The sequence below is a fragment of the Melospiza georgiana genome, chromosome 10, assembly GCF_028018845.1.
Source record: "Melospiza georgiana isolate bMelGeo1 chromosome 10, bMelGeo1.pri, whole genome shotgun sequence".
Classification (NCBI taxonomy): Eukaryota; Metazoa; Chordata; class Aves; order Passeriformes; family Passerellidae; genus Melospiza; species Melospiza georgiana.
The window spans coordinates 23,807,783-23,830,470 of record NC_080439.1 but is presented as its reverse complement, the minus strand read 5'-3'; the positions used below and the strand labels follow the sequence as shown (position 1 = coordinate 23,830,470).

General features: G+C 40.8%; 1 protein-coding gene across 1 annotated transcript in view; it reads right to left on the bottom strand.

Annotated features, from left to right (window-relative positions):
- LOC131087428 (glypican-5-like) overlaps nt 1-22,688 on the bottom strand; it is a 373,149-nt gene that overhangs the window by 90,441 nt on the left and 260,020 nt on the right. Inside the window, exon 8 of the mRNA XM_058031076.1 lies at nt 9,432-9,582. Coding sequence (XP_057887059.1) covers nt 9,432-9,582 — 151 coding nt within the window. The remainder of the gene's footprint in view (nt 1-9,431; nt 9,583-22,688) is intronic.

Sequence of the window (22,688 nt, the reverse complement as noted above, 5' to 3'; positions counted from 1 at the left end):
TGCAATTTAGAAAAATAAAAGCTTCTGATACAAGTAAACATGAGGGGCAATTACTGGAGGCAAATAGAGGAAACCAGACTAACAGCAGTGTTAGAAGTGCTGTAGGATCTTGTATCCAGCTGACTTTTCCATCACTGAGAACTGTGACCCTCAGTCATCCATAATTTAGGGACTTCACCCTGTTTGTACACATTGAGGCTCCACACTTCAGCACCTCATATAAACCCTAAAAGGTTTCTAACTTCCCTGTTTTGCAAGTTAAATTCAGTTCCTGAGCTTGGGGCTACTGGGTGATGTTCCAGCCCAGCACATCCCAACAGGCCTCTGAAAGGTGTCAGCTGTCCTGTCCAAACTGGAGATTCCAGGGAAATATTACTTGGCTGCTTTCAGGATCAAAGGACAGAAATAAACACTCCTAGAAACCAGCAGGCAGGAGACACTGTGGGATAAACCAGATGCAAAATCACCTGCTGAGGAATAATGTGCTTAATCTTGTAACACTTTTCAGGGAAGGTATTTAAGTACATGCAAGATCATCAGCTGGCTTAAGTTATTTTAAAGTACCTTGATCTCAAGGCAGGCAGATCCAGCCCTATAAATTCTTGATCCTGTTGATATGTCACATACTTTAGCCTGAAGTTCTGTTCTTTTTGTAGTAAATCGAGTCTAGAGCACAGAGCAGTTGTGCTGTGCTTTCTGTTACTGTAAAACTAAACTGTGCTTGCTTTCAGGCTATTGTTTTGATCCTAAATTTCTCAGCTGAGACATTCTGATGGCGTATCTGCTGGCTTCAGGCACAACAGAACTCTTTCAAGGAGTGTTATTTTACCTTAAAATGGACAATCAAGGAATAGAAAACCTCCAAATGTGCACCTGGTGTGCTCAAAGCAGCTTCTCCCTGAAAGCAAAGACAAAGCACCCCCAAGAAACACTGGTTCAAAGGGGGGAGGGAGGGAAAACAAACCAGAGCAGTTCTTTTCCTCCTCTATAAGAACAGCAGCTGCTTAGGCCTTCCTTCTGAACCATAAAACAAGGGAAGGTGTCAGCAGGGAAAAACAGAAAGTGTATTTTCATCTGTCAGTAACCTTCAGTTCTATTTCCACTGCCAAGCAGCTGCACCACCTGCCTTGCACTTGTTGTGTGCAATGAGAGATGACAGAGGGCTTCTCAAAGCCTTTAGGTTGCAGTAATTCATAACCTTACCTTAATTAACCTGGCAGAATTTACCTTTGGAAGAAACAAGGGCTTGATTTTAGTATCTTCCTTCCTTGCAGAAAGGTGAGGAGGGAAGGTGGCAGAGGTGCAGCACAAGGAGCAGAAACAATGTCCCTGTGACCTGGCTCTGGCAAGGTAAGTGTTCTTCCCTTGTGTGGCACCAAAACCAACTGGCAGGTGAACATCTGCCTTGGGCTTGCAGGATTGTTTTGAGAATTTATCATCTAATGGCATGGATATTTTAAAGGGAGATTCTGTGGTGTTTGTGAGGTCCCCAGGATGAGGTGAGAGATGAGAATCTGACTCCATGTTCTCAGAAGGCTGATTTATTATTTTATGATATTATATTAAAAGAATACTATGCTAAAACTATACTAAAAAAAGAGAAAGGATACATCAGAAGGCTTAACAATAATTAATAATAAAAACTCATGACTGCTTCCAGAGTCCTGACACAGCTGGACTGTGATTGGTCATTAATTAAAAACAATTCACATGAAACCAATCAAACATTCACCTGTTGGATAAACAATCTCCAGACCACATTCCAAAGCAGCAAAACACAGGAGAAGCAATCAGATAATTATTATTTACAGTTTTCTCTGAGGCTTCTCAACCTCCCAGGAGAAGAAATCCTGGCAAAGGGATTTTTCAGAAAATATCACGGTGACAAGCTTCCATTGAACAATATGAGTTATCTGTTTTGGAGCAATCTGAAGGACCTTTCACTGTTAACTCCTCTTCATTAATTTTGGCTTTATGATGTTTTGGGGACAGATTGCCTTAGCCTTCACATTTACCCTATTACTGTGTGGCACGACCAAGATACTGGAGCTCTCAGGTGCATTCTTGTCAGAAGGATGCAAACCACACACTTCATGAAAGCTCCATGTGAAGGATTGGTTTTATCCTCCACCTGTGAGCTCTGGGTGCCAGCCTGCTCCTGCAAATGACATTCCCAGAAAAAAGCACCACAACTGTGGGGTCAAAGTATGCATCTGCAGAGTGCTCCCACAGCCTGAATCAAAATGTCCCGCTTCATGTGTTTAGCAGCGTAATTTTTTTTAGAAACCTCTCTTTCTCATATTTTAGCCATTCAAACACCAAGGTGCTTCTTTCTGTTCATGCTCTTTGTGGTTTGACTGTGATCCTATTTAGTATCATTCAGCTTTGTGTCACTTGTGTTTAAAAGAATTCCTTTTCATTAATAGCTGTGAGAAATGCTGCTGAGTGGGAACTCACTGGAAAATGAGATCAATGAGTTTTCAGTTTAGGGCTGTTTTCAAAACCCATCTCAGAAACAGATGTATACATGGAATTACTCCTGTGGAAAGTAACCAGATAAAATACTGCTGACAAGGGCAGTGAAAATTGTTCTGCTGTAAGAAGTGTGTTCAAGGGACAGAGATTACTGGTAATATTTTTAGTAGGAAGTTGGTAAAAGCTCATTACCCTTCAGTGATTTCCAATGCAGTCCCTGATGGCTGCTTATTCAGAACTACTGCAGACACCTGAGCCCCAAATATCTTTATCCTGATCTCTCCAATGTTTAATTTCCTCCTACAGAACATGCATTGGAAGGCTTAGGGTACCTTAAGCAACTAAAATGCTTTACCTTTTAATTTTGTCTAAATGCTGCTAGGATGATCAGAAATGTGCTGCGATTTACATTTCTCTGGTGAAATGGTAGAAGTGCATTTCCCCAGTTCCCATTTTGCCTCTTTGAAGGCACCAGAGATAGCACCAAAGCTGTTCAGAGAGTCACAGAGCTGGCACACAGTCTGTTGTTCCTCCAGCTACTGCTCTGCTCAGCATTAGCAGAAATTCCTGCAGGGGATGTGTTTATCTGCTCGTGCAGAAAGTCATTTCTACAACTTGGCAAAAACCCCTGTCTTGAGTGGATCTAAGCAGGAGCCCTGGTGTGCTGGGAACTCTCACCTCAGGTCTGGGAGTGGGAATCTGAAGGAACTGAGATCCCATTCCTTTACACCTCAAAATGTCACATCAGTGCTGAGGCTGAGGAAGGCTGAGGAATGATTCTAAGATTCTTGTGTTCATTTCAGTTAAAATTATACTAAACGAAAAAAAATAACTTACTCCTGTATTGGCAGATTATAAAATAGATTTACCCAAGGACAGAGATGAGGAAACCTCTTCTATCTCTCTCTCTTTTTTTCTCTCTCTTTTTCTCTCCCTTTGCAACACTCTCCTCCCTTCTCTGAAGCCCCTCAGCACAGAGCAGAGCCTGCAGGAAATGCCACTGCCACCCAGAGAATCCCTCAGCCAGGTGCACCCAGGAGGGAATGGTGGGACACCACTGTGACATCAAAGTCACTCATCTCAGGACCAGACCTCCCCAAGTTCAAATAAATAATCAAAAACCTGTATTTTTAATTGGATTATTTCGGTTTCACTGGTTTTCTCTGCTCCCATGTCTCTTCCCAAACTGTATCCTAAAACAGAAGCCACAGCCAGAAATTCGCCAGCTGTGGAACCACCACTCACTGTCCCCCACACATGCTGAAGACCCTGGCAGGGTTTGCTTCTGCTCCTCTTGACAGAGGCTCATGTCTCTCTACCACCCCAAATGGCAAGCATAAGGTGGAGTTTTCCTGAAAATCAAACTTCTCTAAGGGTTTAACATGTTACTGTGCTGTTCTGAGGACAGAATGAGGCATTTATGCTGAGGGCCATCTAGGAATTTATAGGCTTTCTAAAAACAGAGTTGGAGATAAAATGTCTTGAGCAACAAAGGATGTAGAAAAATGGCACTGCAAGGCAGCAGGATGGGGAGGAGGTGTCATGGAGAGGTTTCTCTAGGCAGAAGATAGCAGAGACTGAAAATGCAGCATTTCTGTGAGCCAGGATCATCTGTGAGGACGTGTGGCAATGAGAAGCTGACGAGCATGGCTGACTGCCAGCAGATATTATGATCTCAGAATATTGATGTTTTGTACTAATAATTACAAAATCAGCAGCTGTACAACTGCGTATTTGGATAAATACAAGTGTTAAGTGCAGCCTGTGACACGGGGAATGGAAATGAAGGATGATTAAAACGACAGGTCACACAGTAATACTGATGCCAAGAAAAGACTGACAAGCTGGGAGAATGATAACATAATAAAGCATTAAAGAATCTTGATATTCAAAAGGAAAAAACTGATAATGGAAACATTCATAAGCAGTCAGAGAAACACATTAACTTTCCATTGCTCTTGAGAGCAGATACAGATCAGAGAGAAGACAGTAAGAAAAAAGAAAATTTACTTGTCTGCACTTGTAAAGGCATATTGGGGCAAAAATGCATCTTTCTCATAAGCCCTAAATAACAAATCTACAAGGAGGATAATCTCGTCAGATACTCTGAAAGATAAGCAGAAAGCTGGGGATTGTCTACACAGCCAAAAAGAATGCCAAGAGTTGGAATCATGTCATCTGAATGTTCCAAGTAGATTTGCTGTAGGTTCCCACCCAGGCAATGATCTGTGACAGTAAGGCAGGATGTTCAGCTGGGATGTCCAAATTGTGAAAGTTCTTGTTCAAGGGAGGGAGCTTCATGAAGGAATTAGGAAGAAGTACAGAGTAAAACTGTTCCTGGGATTAGGTAAGCATTTGGCAAAAATCACAGTAATAAAACACATTTAGGCCACAGTCATGGTCAAAGTCTGGCTGGGATGTCCCAGGATGTGTTTTTATTGAATGCTTGCACTGACAGACACAATTTGAATTATTGTAAAAATCTGCTGTGCCTGAGGGTCAGACACTTGTTTTTTCATGGACATCCTCTGCTTTTGGGATGGGGACACAGCAGAAGCCCAGCTCTGCGTGGAACAAGGCAGTGAGCCAGGCCAAAGGAAAGCTCCATATTTCCATTTCCAAACAATCTCAAGTTTCAAGGCATGTCAGAAAGAGTGGGGTTAACACCTGTCCCACCTGAGGGCTGAGCTTTTTGAGCCACACACAGATTCTGACCTCAGAGAGGTGAATCTGAAGTTCAAGTACACCACACATTTGGGGTTATCTCTTCTGATCAAGGATGGACTAAGCTGTATTTTCCCTCACCAAAGGACAGCTCCACTCCCTGGGATTTTGCACAATGTTGCCTCAGGCTCCTCAAGACAGAATGGGATGAATTTCTGCCTTGCACAGGCTGTGTGGAACATCCAGCCTCAGACACAGGGATCCAGGAACATCTGGGTGTCCCTGCATGCAGGTGTGCCGATGAACTCGTGCCCACAGTGGGTTCAGCACAATCTTGGCACCACAGTGCTCCACAACCTCCACACAGCCGCCTTTGGCCTTGCTCTAAACACATGTATAATCCTTCCTGTGGCCTAAACATTTCCTCCACCTTTGTATAGGAGTCAATCACTGATGATTTCCCTGAACTGACCCCTAATGTTGGCTGTCATTGCTTAGGTGGGGTCCCATCACAACACAGAGCTGGGAACTGGAATTCCTGGCACAAGCTTCCTTCCCACTTTTTACCAAACATTTTTCTCCTCTGAAAAGGAGGCAGCAGAGGCAGGACCCAATGTGAACCTGTTGCTGCTCTCTTTTCACAAGCAGCAGGACTCTCATTTCTCTCCTTCAATCCTGCAGGGCACTGAGCACTCCCTGCTCTCTCCAGCATCCCCACCTTCGTGTAAGGGCTAAAGAACAAGGACTGACACCAGTGAACTCACACTGTGATCAGAACTGGTTCTGTGAGCAGGCTGGGCTCAGCAAAGCTCAGCCTAAGATGCTGCTTTGCCCTTCTGCCTAGAAACCTGCAGGACTGCAGCAGGGCAAACCACAGAGCAACTTCCCCATCCACGCTCCAGATTTATATGACTGGCTTTGCTCTTCCAACAGAGCTTTGTTCCAAGATGATTCACAGATGTTGTCATTAAAAAGCTGGGACTTGCCAACAAATAACACATGGGCCTGCTTGAGAAACTGCTGTTCCCACAGCTTTCCCCAGGAAGAGATGCTCAGGGTAATTGGTAAGGCCTGTGAGAACAGCACTGTATAAAGCATCTTCCACCATCCATAATACTTGAGGAGAATCCTGGTTTCCTGAGAATTTATCTTGTTCATTAAAAAATCACATGGATAAACACACATGAGAGAGAATAGATAATTAAGCCCATTATCATGAAAGAAGTGTTGATCTTTTCAGGTAATAGTGAATGGGTCAAGCAAAGATTTATTTGCAACAAACAGAAAAAAAATCCCAGCACTAGCTAATAGACAGCCATGTACCTTAATTATAGACATGAAATAAAATGAATAATTGATTTGCAGACATGAGTCTCAAAGGCCAGGAGGTGACAAACAAAAGGACAGGACTGTACTGTCCATTGCAGGATGAGCAGAACTACAGAGAGAGCAAACCCCAACCAAAAGGGAATAAAAACCAACAGAGGGAAAAGGGTGTTACAGTGACCTGTCTGGAATCTTGTGCTCACCCAGGACAGGCTGAAATCCAGAACCCAGGACCAGCCCTCACTCACTCAGGACAGGCTGAAATCCAAAACCCAGGAGAGCACAGCCCTCTGTTAGCAACGTGGGGAGTCAGCAGGGGAATCTGTCTGGGGAGATCTTTACCAATAGCTATGAACAGAAATGTTTCATGATGGTCACCCATATATTGATGAAATTCTTGGTCACTTAGCAGTAAGGAAAAGCTTTTTTTTTTTTTTTTTTTTCAGGGAGGTGGAAAGAAATGAGCATTCAGTAGGTTTTCAAACACTAAAAGCAATCTCAGTCTTTTGCAATGCTCTCAACACACAGAGCAGTAAATATAATTTTCATATAGTTTTGAATAAATGACAGATGTAGTACATATTTACTACATTCTCAATTCTGCAATTTAGAGGCTGACATTAAAATATTTTCCTCTGTTTTTCATGGGCCTGTTGTTAAAAGCATGGCTGCTTTGCCAGAAAATTTGTGTTTGGAGAGGCTTTTATTCCTTTTGCATTCCTTTTGTCCTGCTGGGTGACTCTGTGCTCCACCATGCCCCAAAGAGCTTGGTGGCATCTCACAGCTCTCCTTGTGTCTCAGCCACACCTGTGAGGACATTCCCACTGGCTTTACCATCCTTCAAACCAGGGCTCCAGTTGGGATTTGCCTTTAGAGCCAGTTCACCACTCAGTTTCCAGGCAAGCAGGGAACAGGCAATGCTGCCATATTCCACTTCCACAAAACAATGAGTAGATGGACTGGAGGAGTTTAAAGCTTAGGAAATACAAGTTCACAGGCTGTACAACTGCCAACATCATCTCCCAGACATGCAGCAAGGGGAAATTCAACTAATCTGATGTTTGTTTTTCTTTAACATTCTATTAAAGCAAAGCAGCTCCATAATGAGATTACTGCATTTTATCTCTTAATTGTATCCAGATATGGAAAAGAGATTTACTGCTAGTGGCTTGTATACAGTACAATATTTTAAAGCTAATTATGATAGAGCATTACTATTGTCACACAATGAAATACTTATTCTTCTGTTATGAATCAATACCATTTTCTAAAATTTATTCTAACTACCTTTTTAATTGGATATACACCCTGCTAAATTCTGAAACAGACAGTTATATAAATATAATTCTTTTAAATCCAGGATGATATCAGCATAAAATATTTTAATTAAATAGATTGCAAAAAAAGGAGAAAAAGTAGCATTAAGTAGCTTGCCATTATTAAAGCCAGCTGAAAGTCAAGTCTTGAGAACATTCAAGTTTTTATTTTTTAACTCTGCCATTGTCCATGGAAGCATGGATACACATCCTCCCCAAAGGGTGAATTAATAGTTTGGTTGTTCATTGAAGACTACCAAGCACCTGGCTTTTGTTTCTATTGCTCCACACAGAGAGGAAATCATATTACAGTATTTATCTTCCTAAATCCCCAGGGCCTAAAGCCTCTAAAAGTCTTTTCTTTGCTTATGGATGAAATACAGTAAACAATTAAAAAGTTAGGCAAAGAGTTTTAAAAAAAAATTGTATCCAAGTTCCTTTGTTCAAAAATACTGGTGAGTAGATGGTGAAAACCTCTGCTTGATCTGTCAGTTGTAATTACTCAATGATTTTTAAAAACAGTGTCCCTGTGTGATGATACCCTGATCACACTGGCCATGAGTGCAAACTAAAATTCAAGTATTTATAAGCTGGTACTGCAATTAACACTTTGCACACGTTCCAAAGTACACCTTTAAGCTTGGTTTTCCTGAACAAATATTCACATCAGGGACAGCTGAATTTTTGACCACAAGCTGATCACAAGCATATCCGCAAATCTTACCTGAGTATGAGACACCTCCTCCCCCTCTCCACTGAGGGCAAAGGGACAAGGAAAAGGCATTTGTTGATCTCAGCAGAATCAAGCAGCAGTTTAAACCTACCTGAGCTCCAGCCATCTCAATGGGCATTGTTTTCAGCACTGTCATACCTGTATTTCATGGGTTTACACATCCAACCCACATTATGTTTGCACTATGGTAAATTAAACCAGTCACATTTTGGTGAGGTAAAATGAATCAGAACTTAGAGATGAGGTAAATCAATAATATCACGTATTTAGAAACATCTTACTTTTTATTAAGTTGCTGAAAGAATTTAACTACATATCATATTGCCAGTATGTTGGTGGAAGTTTTAGATATTGAAGCTGATTCTACACTTGATGACATATTATCCAAGTAATTTAATGAATAAATATTGCAGAATGCAATATCTGAGACTGTCAAGAAATTTCATTTAACCAGCAGCTCACCACTAAGGAAAAACCCCACAGTATTCCTTATGGTTTTTCTTCAAGAATATATACATTGAACCAACTCTGGGTCATCCTTCAGTATGATTTTGCAATAAATAAATGTTTATATGTTAACACTTAGCATACTCTAATAAGGTCATCAATTGTCTATTTATCTGAAGGGCCCACATTATGCAGGAAGGCTCTTCAGCATTCCTGTGATTCAGATTTCACTGCAGACATTATTCACTCTACATTTAAGTCTTTTATCTGCATGCCAAGTGTTAAATTATATTGGGTTACTGTCTGTATCATTCTATTTTTACTGCAGCCCTTCACAGATTAAGATTCCAATCCTTTGAATTTAGTAGGATTTTGACAGCAATTCAAGCTCTGTAAGTCTTAGCTCTGTCCACCTAATTGTGACACAGGGATTTCTAAGCTCTCCAAGTGCCTAGAGAAGCTGTGCTTACCTGCTGTGTGCATCCTGTCCCCGGATCCTTGGCAGCCATCCTCATCATCACAGTCCCCACTCGACTCCATCTCCTCACTCCTTCCAGCCCCACTGCCAGCATCCCGGGGTCCCCATCTCTCCAGCTTCAGCTTGGCCTTCTCAGCATCCAGCTGAAATGGAAGAAGTGACAAAGCAACCATGGTCAGAGCATTCACACAGCTCCTACCCCTGGCACCCATCTGGCTTATTCAGCAACAAACACTTTCTCAGAAACTTTCAAGAGCAGCTCCTCAAGCTGGAGGGTGTTTCTGGCAATTCAAATATTCTGGAATAACACACTATGCAACCAAATGTTCTGCACTGTAGATGACCAGGGGCACTTATCAACCTTTTAATTGAAAATATCACATCTACCAATGCCACCACAGGGAGTGCTGTTCCTGCAGCTGGGGAGTCTTTGCTTCTTTTCTGCCAGGATCAGGATTAAATGTGTGAGATGGAATTTCGTGTTGGGATTCAGATGTTTATTAGTTCTTATCTATGCTACAGTCTCACAAACTCTGAGTTCTACAGCACTTCACTCTAACAAACTAAAATGGAGTCCTAGCTCTCTTTCTCTACAAGGCCTTTTAAGGATAAAGTGTCTAATTAAGAAATGACACCTAAATTATTTTTACTTTTAACCCAATAACCAACCACCTGTGCCCACAATGGGGATTTTTTATCCAATTACACAAAACCAACCAAACCCATGGAGAAGATGAAGAAGAAGGAGCAGCATATGCCCTAAAACATCCATCTTGCTTTATATATATATATTACTATATTCTAAACCCTTAAACTCTAATTACTAATTAATTATTAATTATGATTTGCAGAGACATATTAAAAAAATTATTACACATTTCTATTCAAACTCCACACCCACAATCCCAGTTCTGCCATTCCATTTTGGAAGCTTCTCCGTGGCCTCAGAACAATGCAGTGTTCTCCTGGGGGTCAGTGCCTGGCAGCACAGAAAGTCTGAAATTCTCAGCATCCAGGGTTCCAACACACAGCTTTTCCTTTGCCAAGCTCAGTGTTTGGGGAACACTTGTTAAGGATGGTACAATCTGCCAGCTGTCCAAGTATTTGTTTTGAGGGATTTACAGCTGAAGACCATGACAAACTTCATAGCTGAGGGCATTTGCTACTTTTCATGATGGGTTTGGTCACTTGGAAACCTTGCCCCTGTATATGATTTTTAAGATGTCTGTTCCAACTGCAAGTTGTTCATTAGAATGCTTCCAGGACTGAGCACAGAATAAGAAAACCTTTTCTAAAATAAATGTAAATCTATCACACCAGGTCATGCTTGCTCTAACAATATATTTACCCCCCCAACACTCAGCTTTTTGATGTTTAGATAACTCCTTCTCCTGCTGTCACCATGAACAGCTGCCTACTAGTAGCACTGTGGAAATAAATGATTTTTCAGCTCTCTGGTAGTTCCAAAAGATGAAAAATCCCATTTCCTTGGGAGTGAATCTAAACCCAGCCTGTGCATGTCGCACCAAGAACAGCACTACCTGGAGGAAAGGAAAAAAAAAAACAAAGCTAAGACAGAGGCTTAGACTAATAAATTTTGTTATAAGGCAAATATTCATCAAGTAAGGATGGTCCAGGAGAACCTCCACACCTGAGGAGCACTGACCAGATGGAAAAACTGCTCTCAAAGCCTCTGCAGTGCTGCCAGACTGGATCTACCCAATACCCTTCAGCACAAGAATCTTCCTCCCGAAGTACTCCAGATCCATTTCAGGCTTTGTGATCTGCTTCATCCCAGAGGACTGATCATTCTTGGCACTGAGCAAAATGTACTTTGAAATGTAACACTTTGGAGATTCACACAGTACAAATGAGCAGTTCTGGGAGCGGGGGGTGAACTGGAGCACAGGGCTAATACAGCTGTATTAAGTGGGCTGAAAGGATGGTGATGGATGCAGCAGTTTCTCTGCAGTGGGAAGTTTTGTGTCATAGTCTCCTTCTTCAGGTGCTGGAGCTGCCATCCTCCACTCTGGGGCTGCCAAATGCTTGGAGCAGAGATCTGGTTCTGTGGAACAACAGATGCCAACTTCTACAAGGCAGAAGTCAGGAAATTCTGCACCCGCTCCCTGCAGAGCTCAGTTTGCTCCTTCTGAAGACACAAATAACTGCACAGGGCACTGGGAAGATCAGCAAGTGGGAGGAGAGGGTATGGACTCGAGTGGGGAAGCACGTTGAGCACTCTCTAATTGTTACTGCATGTCTGGTTTTTATAAACAAGTTGCTTAATGTTGAGCCTTGGTATTCACAGCCATGAAGACCCATGTGACAGCAATACAAAAAACATTTTTGTTAAACAATTGGAAACTTTTGCCTATGAGGGAGAAAGATAGCTCAGTTCTTTCACAAATTTATTGTGTCCTGGTCATATTAGAAAAGCCTCATCCATTCTTAGTTATAATTCTTCAGAATGAAAAGAAATGGCTAAGTGGCAAACAGAACAGACACAGAATTTAATAAAGGCTTTTAATGACTGTTTGCAAGTCAGAGCAGAAATGTTTACTGCCTGTTAAGGCACTCCTCCTCTGCAAAGATCTGATTTCATTCATTGCCCATGGCTCAGATCCTGACCTCTGCTCAAAACAAGCAGTACTTGAACCAAATGGGCCCCAGCTCCAAGGAGGAAGCTGAGCTCTCCAGCATGGTGCACTGCAGCATTTCTGGATTCTGGTGCCTTCACTGCAGCAAGGGAGGAGCTGGAGCTCAGATGTGCATCTCCTCTGTACCTCTGAATGTGCATCCCGCCCTTCCTTGGCTTGTCAGCAGAGAGGGGCCACCGAATGACCCAGAGCCCTGATTTCCAGGTTCACCATGACCACATCAGCTCAGGTGTGACCCACCTTTTCACCTTGGATACCTTTTCCCAGCCTCTTCACAACAGGGCTTTTATGTCCTGTGGCTATCACTCACCTGGAATGATGGACCAGAGCCTGATTGTGCATCACTAAAGCTTTATCTACACATAAACTCATTCCAGGAGATGGGACAGTGCAGCCCCTTCAGTGAAGAGCTCCAGACACACCAAGCATCCCTGTTGAGAAGGCAATGTGCCCATTTCTCCGTGACTTGTGACCCAGCATCCTTCTCTTTTCCACATTCTGAAGGCACAGCTGTCCTTTGGCTACTGCCACAGGACTCCAGTGAGATCAGTGTCTCAGGGCAATAGCAAAGCTTATGGCAGCATGTCCCAGTCTCTTTTTTTTTTCCACAGAATAACAGAAACCTGTCTCAAAGGCCTGAGACTGCACCCTGGAGGTGTTTAACAAAGCCTGGACACAGCACTCAGTGCCATGGTTTGGTTGGTGAGGAGGTGTTAGGGCACAGGTTGGAGTAGATGACCTTAAAGGTCTTTTCAACCTAGACCATTCTGTGGTTCTGTGAAAATAGCACTGACTGCATCAGGATGGACTGGGATGGTGGAGCTTTAGAAGACCAGAATGGAAGACATTAATAATAATTTTTGACTCTCTGGTCCCAGTTGTTGGGTGTGGGCAGGGAATACCTGCTGTGCTTGGTGGCTGTGGGACTGCAAGGTCCCTGTAGAGGAGCTGGAGCTCACCTGAAGGTTCAGGTCATCTTCAGAGACAGCCTGGCAGACACAGATCTGTTAGAAACCTTGAACAACTCTCCAGGCTGCTGCCACCAAGCACAAATCCTCCTGCTTCCCCAGATGGCCGTGGGGAGAAGCAGAGTGCCTTGCCCTATTTAACACTGGGGAGCAGAGATGGGAGTCAGATGTGGCATTTCTAGCACTGTTTAAGAGCCACTCTTAAAAAAACACCTTATTTTGGTGGCTCTTTCCCTGCCAGCTGACAAATGATGCCATCCAGCCACTCTGGTAACTCTGCACAGCAGCTCCTGCCTGGCAGTGCCCTGCCTGGTGCTCAGAATTGATGCCTTGGTTAAATAATTCTGGGCCCTGGAGCTTGTGCCTTTACCTTCACAAAACACAAGATTCCAGGGTATACTGGAATCCTAACAGCTTAAAAATTAAGTCTTTAAGTTTTTGTGAAAGACTTTTTTTCCCTTTTGAAAAGGTTATATAAATAGATCAATAAGATTTGTACAGTCCAACAGGAAACTGACTCAAATCAGGAATTTTCCCAACTGCAATAAGCCTTGGATCAGGTTCATAAACCTCTGAAGGGTTTCTGAGAAGCTCTATACTGCTTCTGTGGGGAGGTTTTAGTGTCTGTATCTGACTCAGCTGAAAGGCAAAAATCACATATTACTATTCAGCTCTGAGTCAGACACAGATGACTCTGCTGCATGGATTTTATTTATTCCAGCAAAGGTCCCAACCTTAAGCGACATGAAAAAAACCCCAAGTTCTGCTGACATAAGGTTTTCTGGTGAAGAAAGAAATCATATGAGAGTGGCTCCTGTCTTTCTCCCCTATTAATACTTCATGATGTAGCACACACATTCCCAGTCACATAAAAGAGTCCTTCAGACTTCAGGGGCTTCAAAGAGAGAACCCCTGAGCCCTCCACAATGACTCTAACCCTAAGTCTCCCTCTGAACACAGGTGTGGCAGAATACAAATTCATTATCGTGGTTTTTCATGAAGCTATGTTCCACTTGAATACTTCCACACCTTAATGAAATAATAACTGCTTCCCTTCATGGAAACCATTGTAGAAAAAGGTGCCAATTTCTATCTGTTTCATTGATGAGTCTATTTGCATCATATATGCATGTGTATGATTTCAAGCTGTAGGATAATAAACCCATTTTTTCAGAAAATAGGTTTTAAAAAATATATTTTGCACCACAGTTTCAGACTTCTCAAGTCAATGAACACAATGAAAATATATAATTATATATATATAATTATATATTAATTTTATATATAATTTATCTATAAATTTATCTATAAATTTATCTATAAATTATAAATATATATATATTTTATCTATGTAGATATATTTTAGATATATTTTATATAATATATATAAATTATATATTAATTTATCTATAAATTATATAATATATAACAATATATTATTATATATAGTAATTATATAATATAATAAATATATATATATAATTATATAATAATGAAAATATTCTCTTTGAATAAAGCCAGTTAAAAGCTGTGTGCTTGGAATATTCAGAGAGAAATTCCATAGAATAACTGTTCCAGAGGGATTTGGTAATGAGTTTTCTACATGACAGATTGCACTGTGGGTGCTTTTTCCTTCTGAGGAGTCAGCTCTGAGGTGAAATGTGACTTGTGTCCACTCCCCATGTGAGCACACCTATCACTCTCTGGTGTTTCCAGTGGGAGGAAAAACCAGCTGGTTGTACACTGCCTTTAGGAACTGTAAGTTAAACATGATTTTTTCTCAAGGTACTTACAAGCAGCTGCCTTTTTCAAAGTGCTCTGGTGACATAATAGTGACAGAAATATGATTTGCAGAGACAAAGGTTTTGCCAGCTTATGCACAAATAATGCACAAAGCCTCATCTTGAAAAGAGTCATAAATGACTCAATCCTCCCATTCATTTCTTTAAAAATAAAAATAAAAAATCCTTTCTAAACCATTATTAGGTCAGAAATGACTACAACTGGAAAAGACAATGTGCCTTTGTTTCTGGCCTGTTATATACATTTTTTGTTAGGAACTGACATACTGCTTTAGGCATAAAGCTGCATTTTACTGGTGCCTTGTGACTGAGCAGATGTTCTGTCATTTCACAAAACAATAGCAACATAACAAATTTTCGACATAACTGCCATGTATACGCTTATTCCAAGTGGGACCTCTCTGAGAAAACATTTATGGCTCATTTTGCTCCACATATGCTCTTATCTCCTTTATAAAAGCATTTGGCAGTTGCTTTTTTTCCCCCTTCTTTTCATATTATCTAGCACTCATCTATTACAATGTAAGTAAGGGAAATAAACTTATTTAGCTTCAATTTTGTGAGATATTTTCTTTGGTTCGTTCTTCCTTTGTCTCTGTTTCACAGAAACCCAAAAAGGCCTGATGAATTATGCCCCTCCTAGTTTCTTCAGGAAATAGTACAGCTCAAGAAGGTTTCTCCTGCTATCACCACGAACAGCTGCCTACAAGCAGCACTGTGGAAATAAATGATTTTTCAGCTCATTGGTAGTTCCAAAAGAGCTCCAAAATCCCCATTTTAGCAGAAAGGAACAGACATCCGACCTTCTGCAGCAACCAACACCCCCAGCCCTCCTTCTGCTGTTTATTCAGATCCTTCCAATAACCTTTCATGACACCTCCTGCTTCACAAGTCACCTGGACACATTACAGTAATTTAAATGAACAGCTATACATAATTTATGGGGCACACTTATGGGCTGACAATGGCTTTGGAATTTTATCCACGTCCCTCCAGAGCAGACCTTTGCAGCTCAGGAGCTGGACCAACACTGGTAAATTCCTTTGTTCTGTGGTTTCTCTCCAGCCTAAGCACCTCATATTTACATACATTGATATTTGTATTTATTGTCTGTGCCCATGCTCCTAGAATATATAAATATATATATTTTATATGCAAAATAAACACATATATTTATTTTATATAATTTTATGTATAAATATATATTTTATTTGCATATTTTATAACATATGTATATTTTATATGCAATATATATTTATTTTATATGAAGAGAAAGCCCTCTTGAGGCACATGGAAACATGCCAAGTGCAAGACTCAGAAAGTGGGGCCTAACACTTTGTTTTGCCCTCTGCCTTAGTGTATCTCCACTCAAGGAATTTCAAAGTTCTTTTTCCATTTTTGGGAATTTTTTTCCTCAGGTTTTTCTAATTTGTTCTGCCACCAAGCTTCTCAGAATAACCCTGCCCTCTCTGTCCTGGTTTGGGACACTGCAGCTCCCCACAGAGCCACCTTTTGGATAAAGTGCACCAATTTCAGGTGGAGCAGGACAGACTTACAGATCCAGCAGCAGGAGGGACACACTGACAGAAAGCTTCCTTGGGATCACTGCATGTGGCAGGGGAAATGACACAGCTGCTTCTAATTCCTTTTCCATGTTGTCCTTCATCTCCTGCTTCATTCTAGGATGATTTTGTTCCAAGTATGTTGATTATTCGACCAGCCCTCCCACTATTTCTGAGCATCTCCAGTAGGAGCTGTACATCTTCTGGGAAGGTCAGGATTTGTTTTCTGATTTTATCCATCTTTTTTTAAGCCAAAAAGCTGTTGGAATTGGTATTTTGATTTGGTTTGACTTGCTTTTATTCACATCAAATCACTAAATTACTGCTTTCAGAAACAGCATCTGTATTCCTACAATGGCTTTAGATTCTCATGGTTTCAGTGGAAGTTTCTTGCAAACATTCCTTTATTTTCTCTATGTTTCCTTCCTAATTTTAAAGCTTTAGCTTCTCCACATACACTTCCCATCCTCTTTCATTGAGGCTTTGTATTTGCCCATATCTGTCTCCACCTGTGATTCCTTTTTGCTCTCCTGGTTTATGCAGATTGACTCATTACCCTCTTCATGATATTTTTATTGCCAGGTGACACACTGGAAACCTACAAATCCACACTTTCACTTATCTTTGACTACTTTTCATCTCTTCTCTGAGTCCTTCCTCCAGCCTGGCTGTGTCTCTCTGATTTCCTGGACATTCCATAGCAGATCCATACCCAAGAGCAGAGGAGTTAAAAGCATTTATGTCTTCCTGGTTGGGTTACAAATGTTTCAGCAGGAATCTGAAGATGGTTTTGAGAGATTCACTTTGTTACACTGCACAATTAATGCTTCTATTTTTGCAGTTTATGGTTTCTGTTTTCCAACTGCTTATCCAAGGAGAGCTAGGAGACTGCTAGCACCAGGAGCAGCTCAATATTCACTGAATTAAATTACACAAGCTACAAATGTTCTCACATTTACTGATTTCACTGTGAAGGAGCAACAAGAATGTGCACTCACAGAATCTTACACTACTAGCAAGAGCTTCATAGTAACAGTTTGGGTAAAATGTCACCCAAAAAGCACTAATTGTCACTGATTGAGAAGTGAGCACAAGTTAAAAAAATACTTTTTCCAGTTAAAAATGTGCTTAAACAGATGTTTGGAGAGAAGAAAGAAAATCTGATCTAAATTCAGCAAGTCAATTGGGGCAAGGGAGCAGCAGAACCTCTCCTTGACGTCTGGGCTGTAACTTTTTGGTATTCTGTGATCCTTCTGATCTGGTATCTAACATGTCTAACTCAGACATAGATATTGGGTTAGTCCCTGCCACAGGTGTGAGTTTCACCTTTAGACAGAAAATGCAGCCCAGTGTTGCCCAAAAGCATAACTGGCTTTTTAAGCTGCAGTACGTGTCGTTTGAAAATGGAGCATATGGCAAAAAAATCTGTCGTGTTACACTGAAGACTCTCTGCATCTTGTTAAGGTAAAAACGAGGTAAACAATTGCAATAAAATTGTAATATTTTGTAATAAAAATGTAACATAAACATAATTATTGGTGAGGAATAGGCAGTAGTTTCTTACAAAAGACCTTAGACTCTTCAAAGTAGTTCATTTGGGGAGAAAAAAAAAACCCTTTAGACAGCATAGTGTACTTTCTTCCAAAAATAAAACCTGCTTACAAAAGACCTTTTACCCTTCAAAATAGTTCATTATTAGGGAGAGGGTCTGTTTGATACAACAGCTTCAGAGGCAGAGGGTTGCTGGGAGTGCCCATAAGGTAGTGAGAATGATATAAAAACCACATAAGTTTTGTTTAAAGATTAAGAATGTAACTGACCAGAAATTGTAGGTATCTCTGTCTCTTTTCAGTGGGCTCTTGCTTACCCCTCAGCTCTCTGTGCATGATATTCACTACAGCATGGCTCAAATACCAAGTTTTGTATAGATAAAATACACTAAGATATACTAGTTATAGAAAATATACTGTATTTTATATAGATAAAATGGTTTTATATATAAAACATTATATATTAAATAATATATTAATACACTACATTAAATAAATATAGTATATGATACTATTTTAAATAGATGAAATATTTTATATATATAAAATATACTATATTTTACTTAGTAAAATATACTAAGAGCCTGAGAAGACGGTGCACAAAGATGACTGGGAGAATCTGGTTATTACTGGTAAAAGGTATTTTGCCTTTCCCTTAAATGCAGACATCTCTGAGAATAAAAGAAGCATAGAAAAAAACAGGTGGAAACAAACATTTTAACTATCAGAGAGATGAGTTTTGGAAGCAGTCTCCTATGAGGAAGGTGGGGACAAAAATTCTCAAGCCCTTGCAAGCCCTGGCTGAATAAATGGGTGAGAGGGATTGCCTGTGATGTCAGTGAGCTACATGTGGTATTTCAGGAGGTCTCTTCCACATTTCTATCCTGTAGCTCTACACTCCACTAGTTTCTAATATTAGAAAATTGATTTGTAAAATCCCAAACCAGAACTACCCCCCATTAGCAATTAGGAGTGGGTTTTTTCCTTGCTTCTCTGATTTCTACGTGGGAAAATTGTGTCCACCTAGCAAATTATGTCCTAGCAAATTCTTTCTTCTAGGTTAAGAATGAAGCCTCTTAATTGTGCCTGAAGTCAAAATGTGGTTCAAAAAATGTATTAATTATTACTGGGGCTTAACATGGTTTACAAATGAGCTCTGACTCATCAGGGTTTAGATGTCTAATAATAGGCAAGGACCTTGTGTCTGCTCAGACTTGGGAAGTGTGAAATGAGAAGTGCCCGCAATCAGCAGGCTGGTCACACTCCATCAGCCCAGGAATGGCACCCTTCTGCTAAGCTGCATGTTTTTATGGGCTAAGTGAGTAAACAGTGGCCAATCTCAATTGTCTAAGGAACACAGCCAACCTTTCTCCTTGCTTTGTACTCTGACAGCAATTACCTTTGTTATTTGCTGAGGGAAATGTTCATGACATGCTCCAGTGCATGTTAATTCTGTTTCATGTTCTTGGATAATTATCTGTTTTCAAGCTCTATGTTGGGGAACATCATTTTCATACTATGAAAAGTTTGACATTTCATTGGAAAGACTCGTGAACAATCAAAGTCTCTCATTTCTTGGTAGTGCTCAACAGACCCAGGCTTCAAATTTGACATTTCGTGTTAAAACATGACAGAAGCAGGGATCTGCTTAGGCTCCTCCACACTAAATCACAGCAACAAAGCACTAAAATACATCATGGAATGAAGTATGGAAAATATGGAAAAAAAAATGGATAATGATGTTTGTCATCCATTTAGGATGTATCAATGCTGGGAGCTAAATCACCAATTATTCATTACACAAGCTAACCAGCTTTAATGACACTGCAACCCAAAGCCACATATAAAAATAATCTCACTGTCTCAGGGCCACCACGCTTCTCTGAAATCCTGAATATCATAAATATGTTGTATTATTTAGCAAGTGCCACATGTAGGAAAAGAAAGAGAAATTAAAGGATTGGAGCCTGTGCTGCTATGAATCAGCAAACTGAATTCTATGGAGCTGCTCCGGTTTCTTCCACATGAAGGGCCAGCCCAGATTTTTTCTGTTTGGGAAAGCATGGTGTTGTAACAGAACAGACAAATGCATTTCATGTTGCATAAGCCTGACAGAAGAAAAGAGTCTCTTTCCAGATGTTGTACTCCCATGGTTTCATGGCAACATCTGAGGACATGATTGAATGCTTTTGCTAGATCATTTTTATTTAAAAAGGGAAGAAGAGGGAAGAAAATAAACTTCTGCAAGCAGCAGCTGTCCCTGGAGCTTTTTTCTTATGGTTTTTCCTATGGCTTTTCATTGATAGCTTCCATGGAGGTTCTGTGCCCCCACAAAGAGTGAGTTCACAACACTGTGTTTTTACCAGCAAGTCTCTCTCCTCACAGAACTCAGGATCTGTTAAATTTGATTAAAATTGGCTAAAGAGTGGATCCAGCAGGAGTGGCAGAGCTGAGAGGCAGGGACACAGCAGAGCACATTACATAAGCTGTGTTTGTTTATGAAACCAGGTTAAAACACAACGAGAGGGCGAACACCCAACTGCCCTTGGCAGCCCAGCAGTGAAATTTCTGGAGAGCAGGAAGAGCTCTTTGTCTGAGGCAGCTTTGCTTTTCCCCTCCCAGGTTTAAATTCTGTTCAGGCTCAGAACAGGCACAGTAAGTGGAAAAAGGTCAATGCATCGGTCTTCATGGAATATCATCTGCTCCTGCTGCCTTTTGAGAGCCACTAACAAGATAATCTGATCACAAAGATCAAAAGCTCTCTTGTGGTGCACTGGGGAAACTGATAACTGCATCCTCCTATGCTGGATATCCTATAATTCAGGGCTGGGAACTGGCCCACATTTACCAGAGATGTAAAGTGGCTTTGAAAGTCTGTCTTTATCTCTCATTCACACTACATAAAGGAACTGATATTTCCTGGGAGAGAACAGGAATGTTCAGAACAGGGCTGCAGACTTGTGCTACAGCGCTTTACTGCAGGACTTATTTAAGCCATTGCACCACATCCAAGCAACCATCACTTGCCCTAGTGTTTTACACTTCTATTTTGTACTTATTAATTCAGAATGTTTTCTTGACAAGTGACTAAGCTCCCACTTAATCAAATAGAATAATTTTCACTGATGTATCTTCTGAGATTTCTGAATTTCTTCATTCCATTTTTTATTTCACCAAAAATTTAATTCTTTATTTAATTAAAACAATCATCCTATTTTCTCCACTGATGGGTCTAAATTAGATTCTGCCCTTGTACAGCTCTGTAGATCTTACCTAATTTCCAGCAGTGTTCAAAAGGAGCAAAGAAAAGATGTCAGCTCTGCTAAAGACCAGAGAGAATTCTGGACTGGAGCTGGCTTCTATTATTGTTAAGACCTAGTTTGGAATAGGTGAAAACCCAGGAAAATGACCTGAGAAGTACCAGCGTAAGACAGTCAGTGGAAAACAAAACATTCTACTGATCTTGTTTCCCCGCTTCTCAGCAAGATGCCCTCCATTTCATTTCTATTTCATCTTTCTTGCCAGTCCCTCTTCACTGCTTACTCGTGACCCATCCCTCTTCTTTTTGCCTTCTCATGGACCATCATCCTCTTTCCTGCCTAAATGCAGTCATCATTCAGCTGAGCACGAGGGCTCTTGGTCCCTTCTGTCTGAATGCATCACTAGGCTTACATGTGGAAGCTCTTCTTGTCCTGGAGAGCATCCCCGGTGGGCTGCAGCAGCTCTGCCCAGCACACGCTGAAGGCTGTGAGGACCCTTCAGTCCTGTGTCTCTTCCCTGCCTCAGACCTCTGCAGAACAAGGCTGTCCTGCCTTTTCATGTTGCTCTCTCACAGTTCTGTACTGTTGGAGCCCTGGCTGCTGAGAATTTCAGACTTTCTGGGCTGACAGGCACTGACCCCCAAGAGAACCCTGCATTTGACCTGAGGCTGTGGAGAAAACTTCCAAAATGGAATGACAGAACTGGAATTATGCATGTGTATTTTGAATAGAAGTGTGTAAATAACATGGTAAAAAACTTATAGTTTAAGGTTTTCAAATATAGTAATATATATAAAGCAAAATAGAAGTTTTAGGGTGAAGGCTAGTCCCTTCTTCTTTACCAGCTTCTTCACCTTCTTCCTTCTAGGTTTAGGTAGCATTGTGTAATCAGATAAAAAAAATGCATGTTGCAAGGCATGAGTAGTTAGTTATTGAGTTAAAAGTAAAAATAATTTAGATGTCATTTCTTAATTAGACATCCTTAAAAAACCATGCAAAGAGATACAACTCCATTTTTTAGTTTGCTAGTAAAGTGCTACAAAACTCACAGCCTGTAAGACTATAATATAAATAAGAACTAATAAACATCTGAGTCCAAACAAGAAATACCATCTCATGATTTAATCCTGACCTTAGCAGAAAAAAGAAACACAAAAATCCACACTGTGGTGGATTCAAAGACCTGTGGTCTGGGTCTTTGAAGTATTTCTGAGGTAATACAGCTACATATAGCTGCTTAAATGTAACATGAAGTGTTATAGAGGGATAATGAGATGATTGGCTCTCACAATTAAAATACAACTATTGTGTGAATATTAAGAAAAGCTTTAGTGATGTACAGTTATGTTATTGTAGTTCAGATGCCCTCTGCTCTCCCCACAGTTCCCTTTCCCCCTGCATTGTTGCCATCACACAGCCTGGGCTGTCTGGGACAGGTACAAAGAAGCTG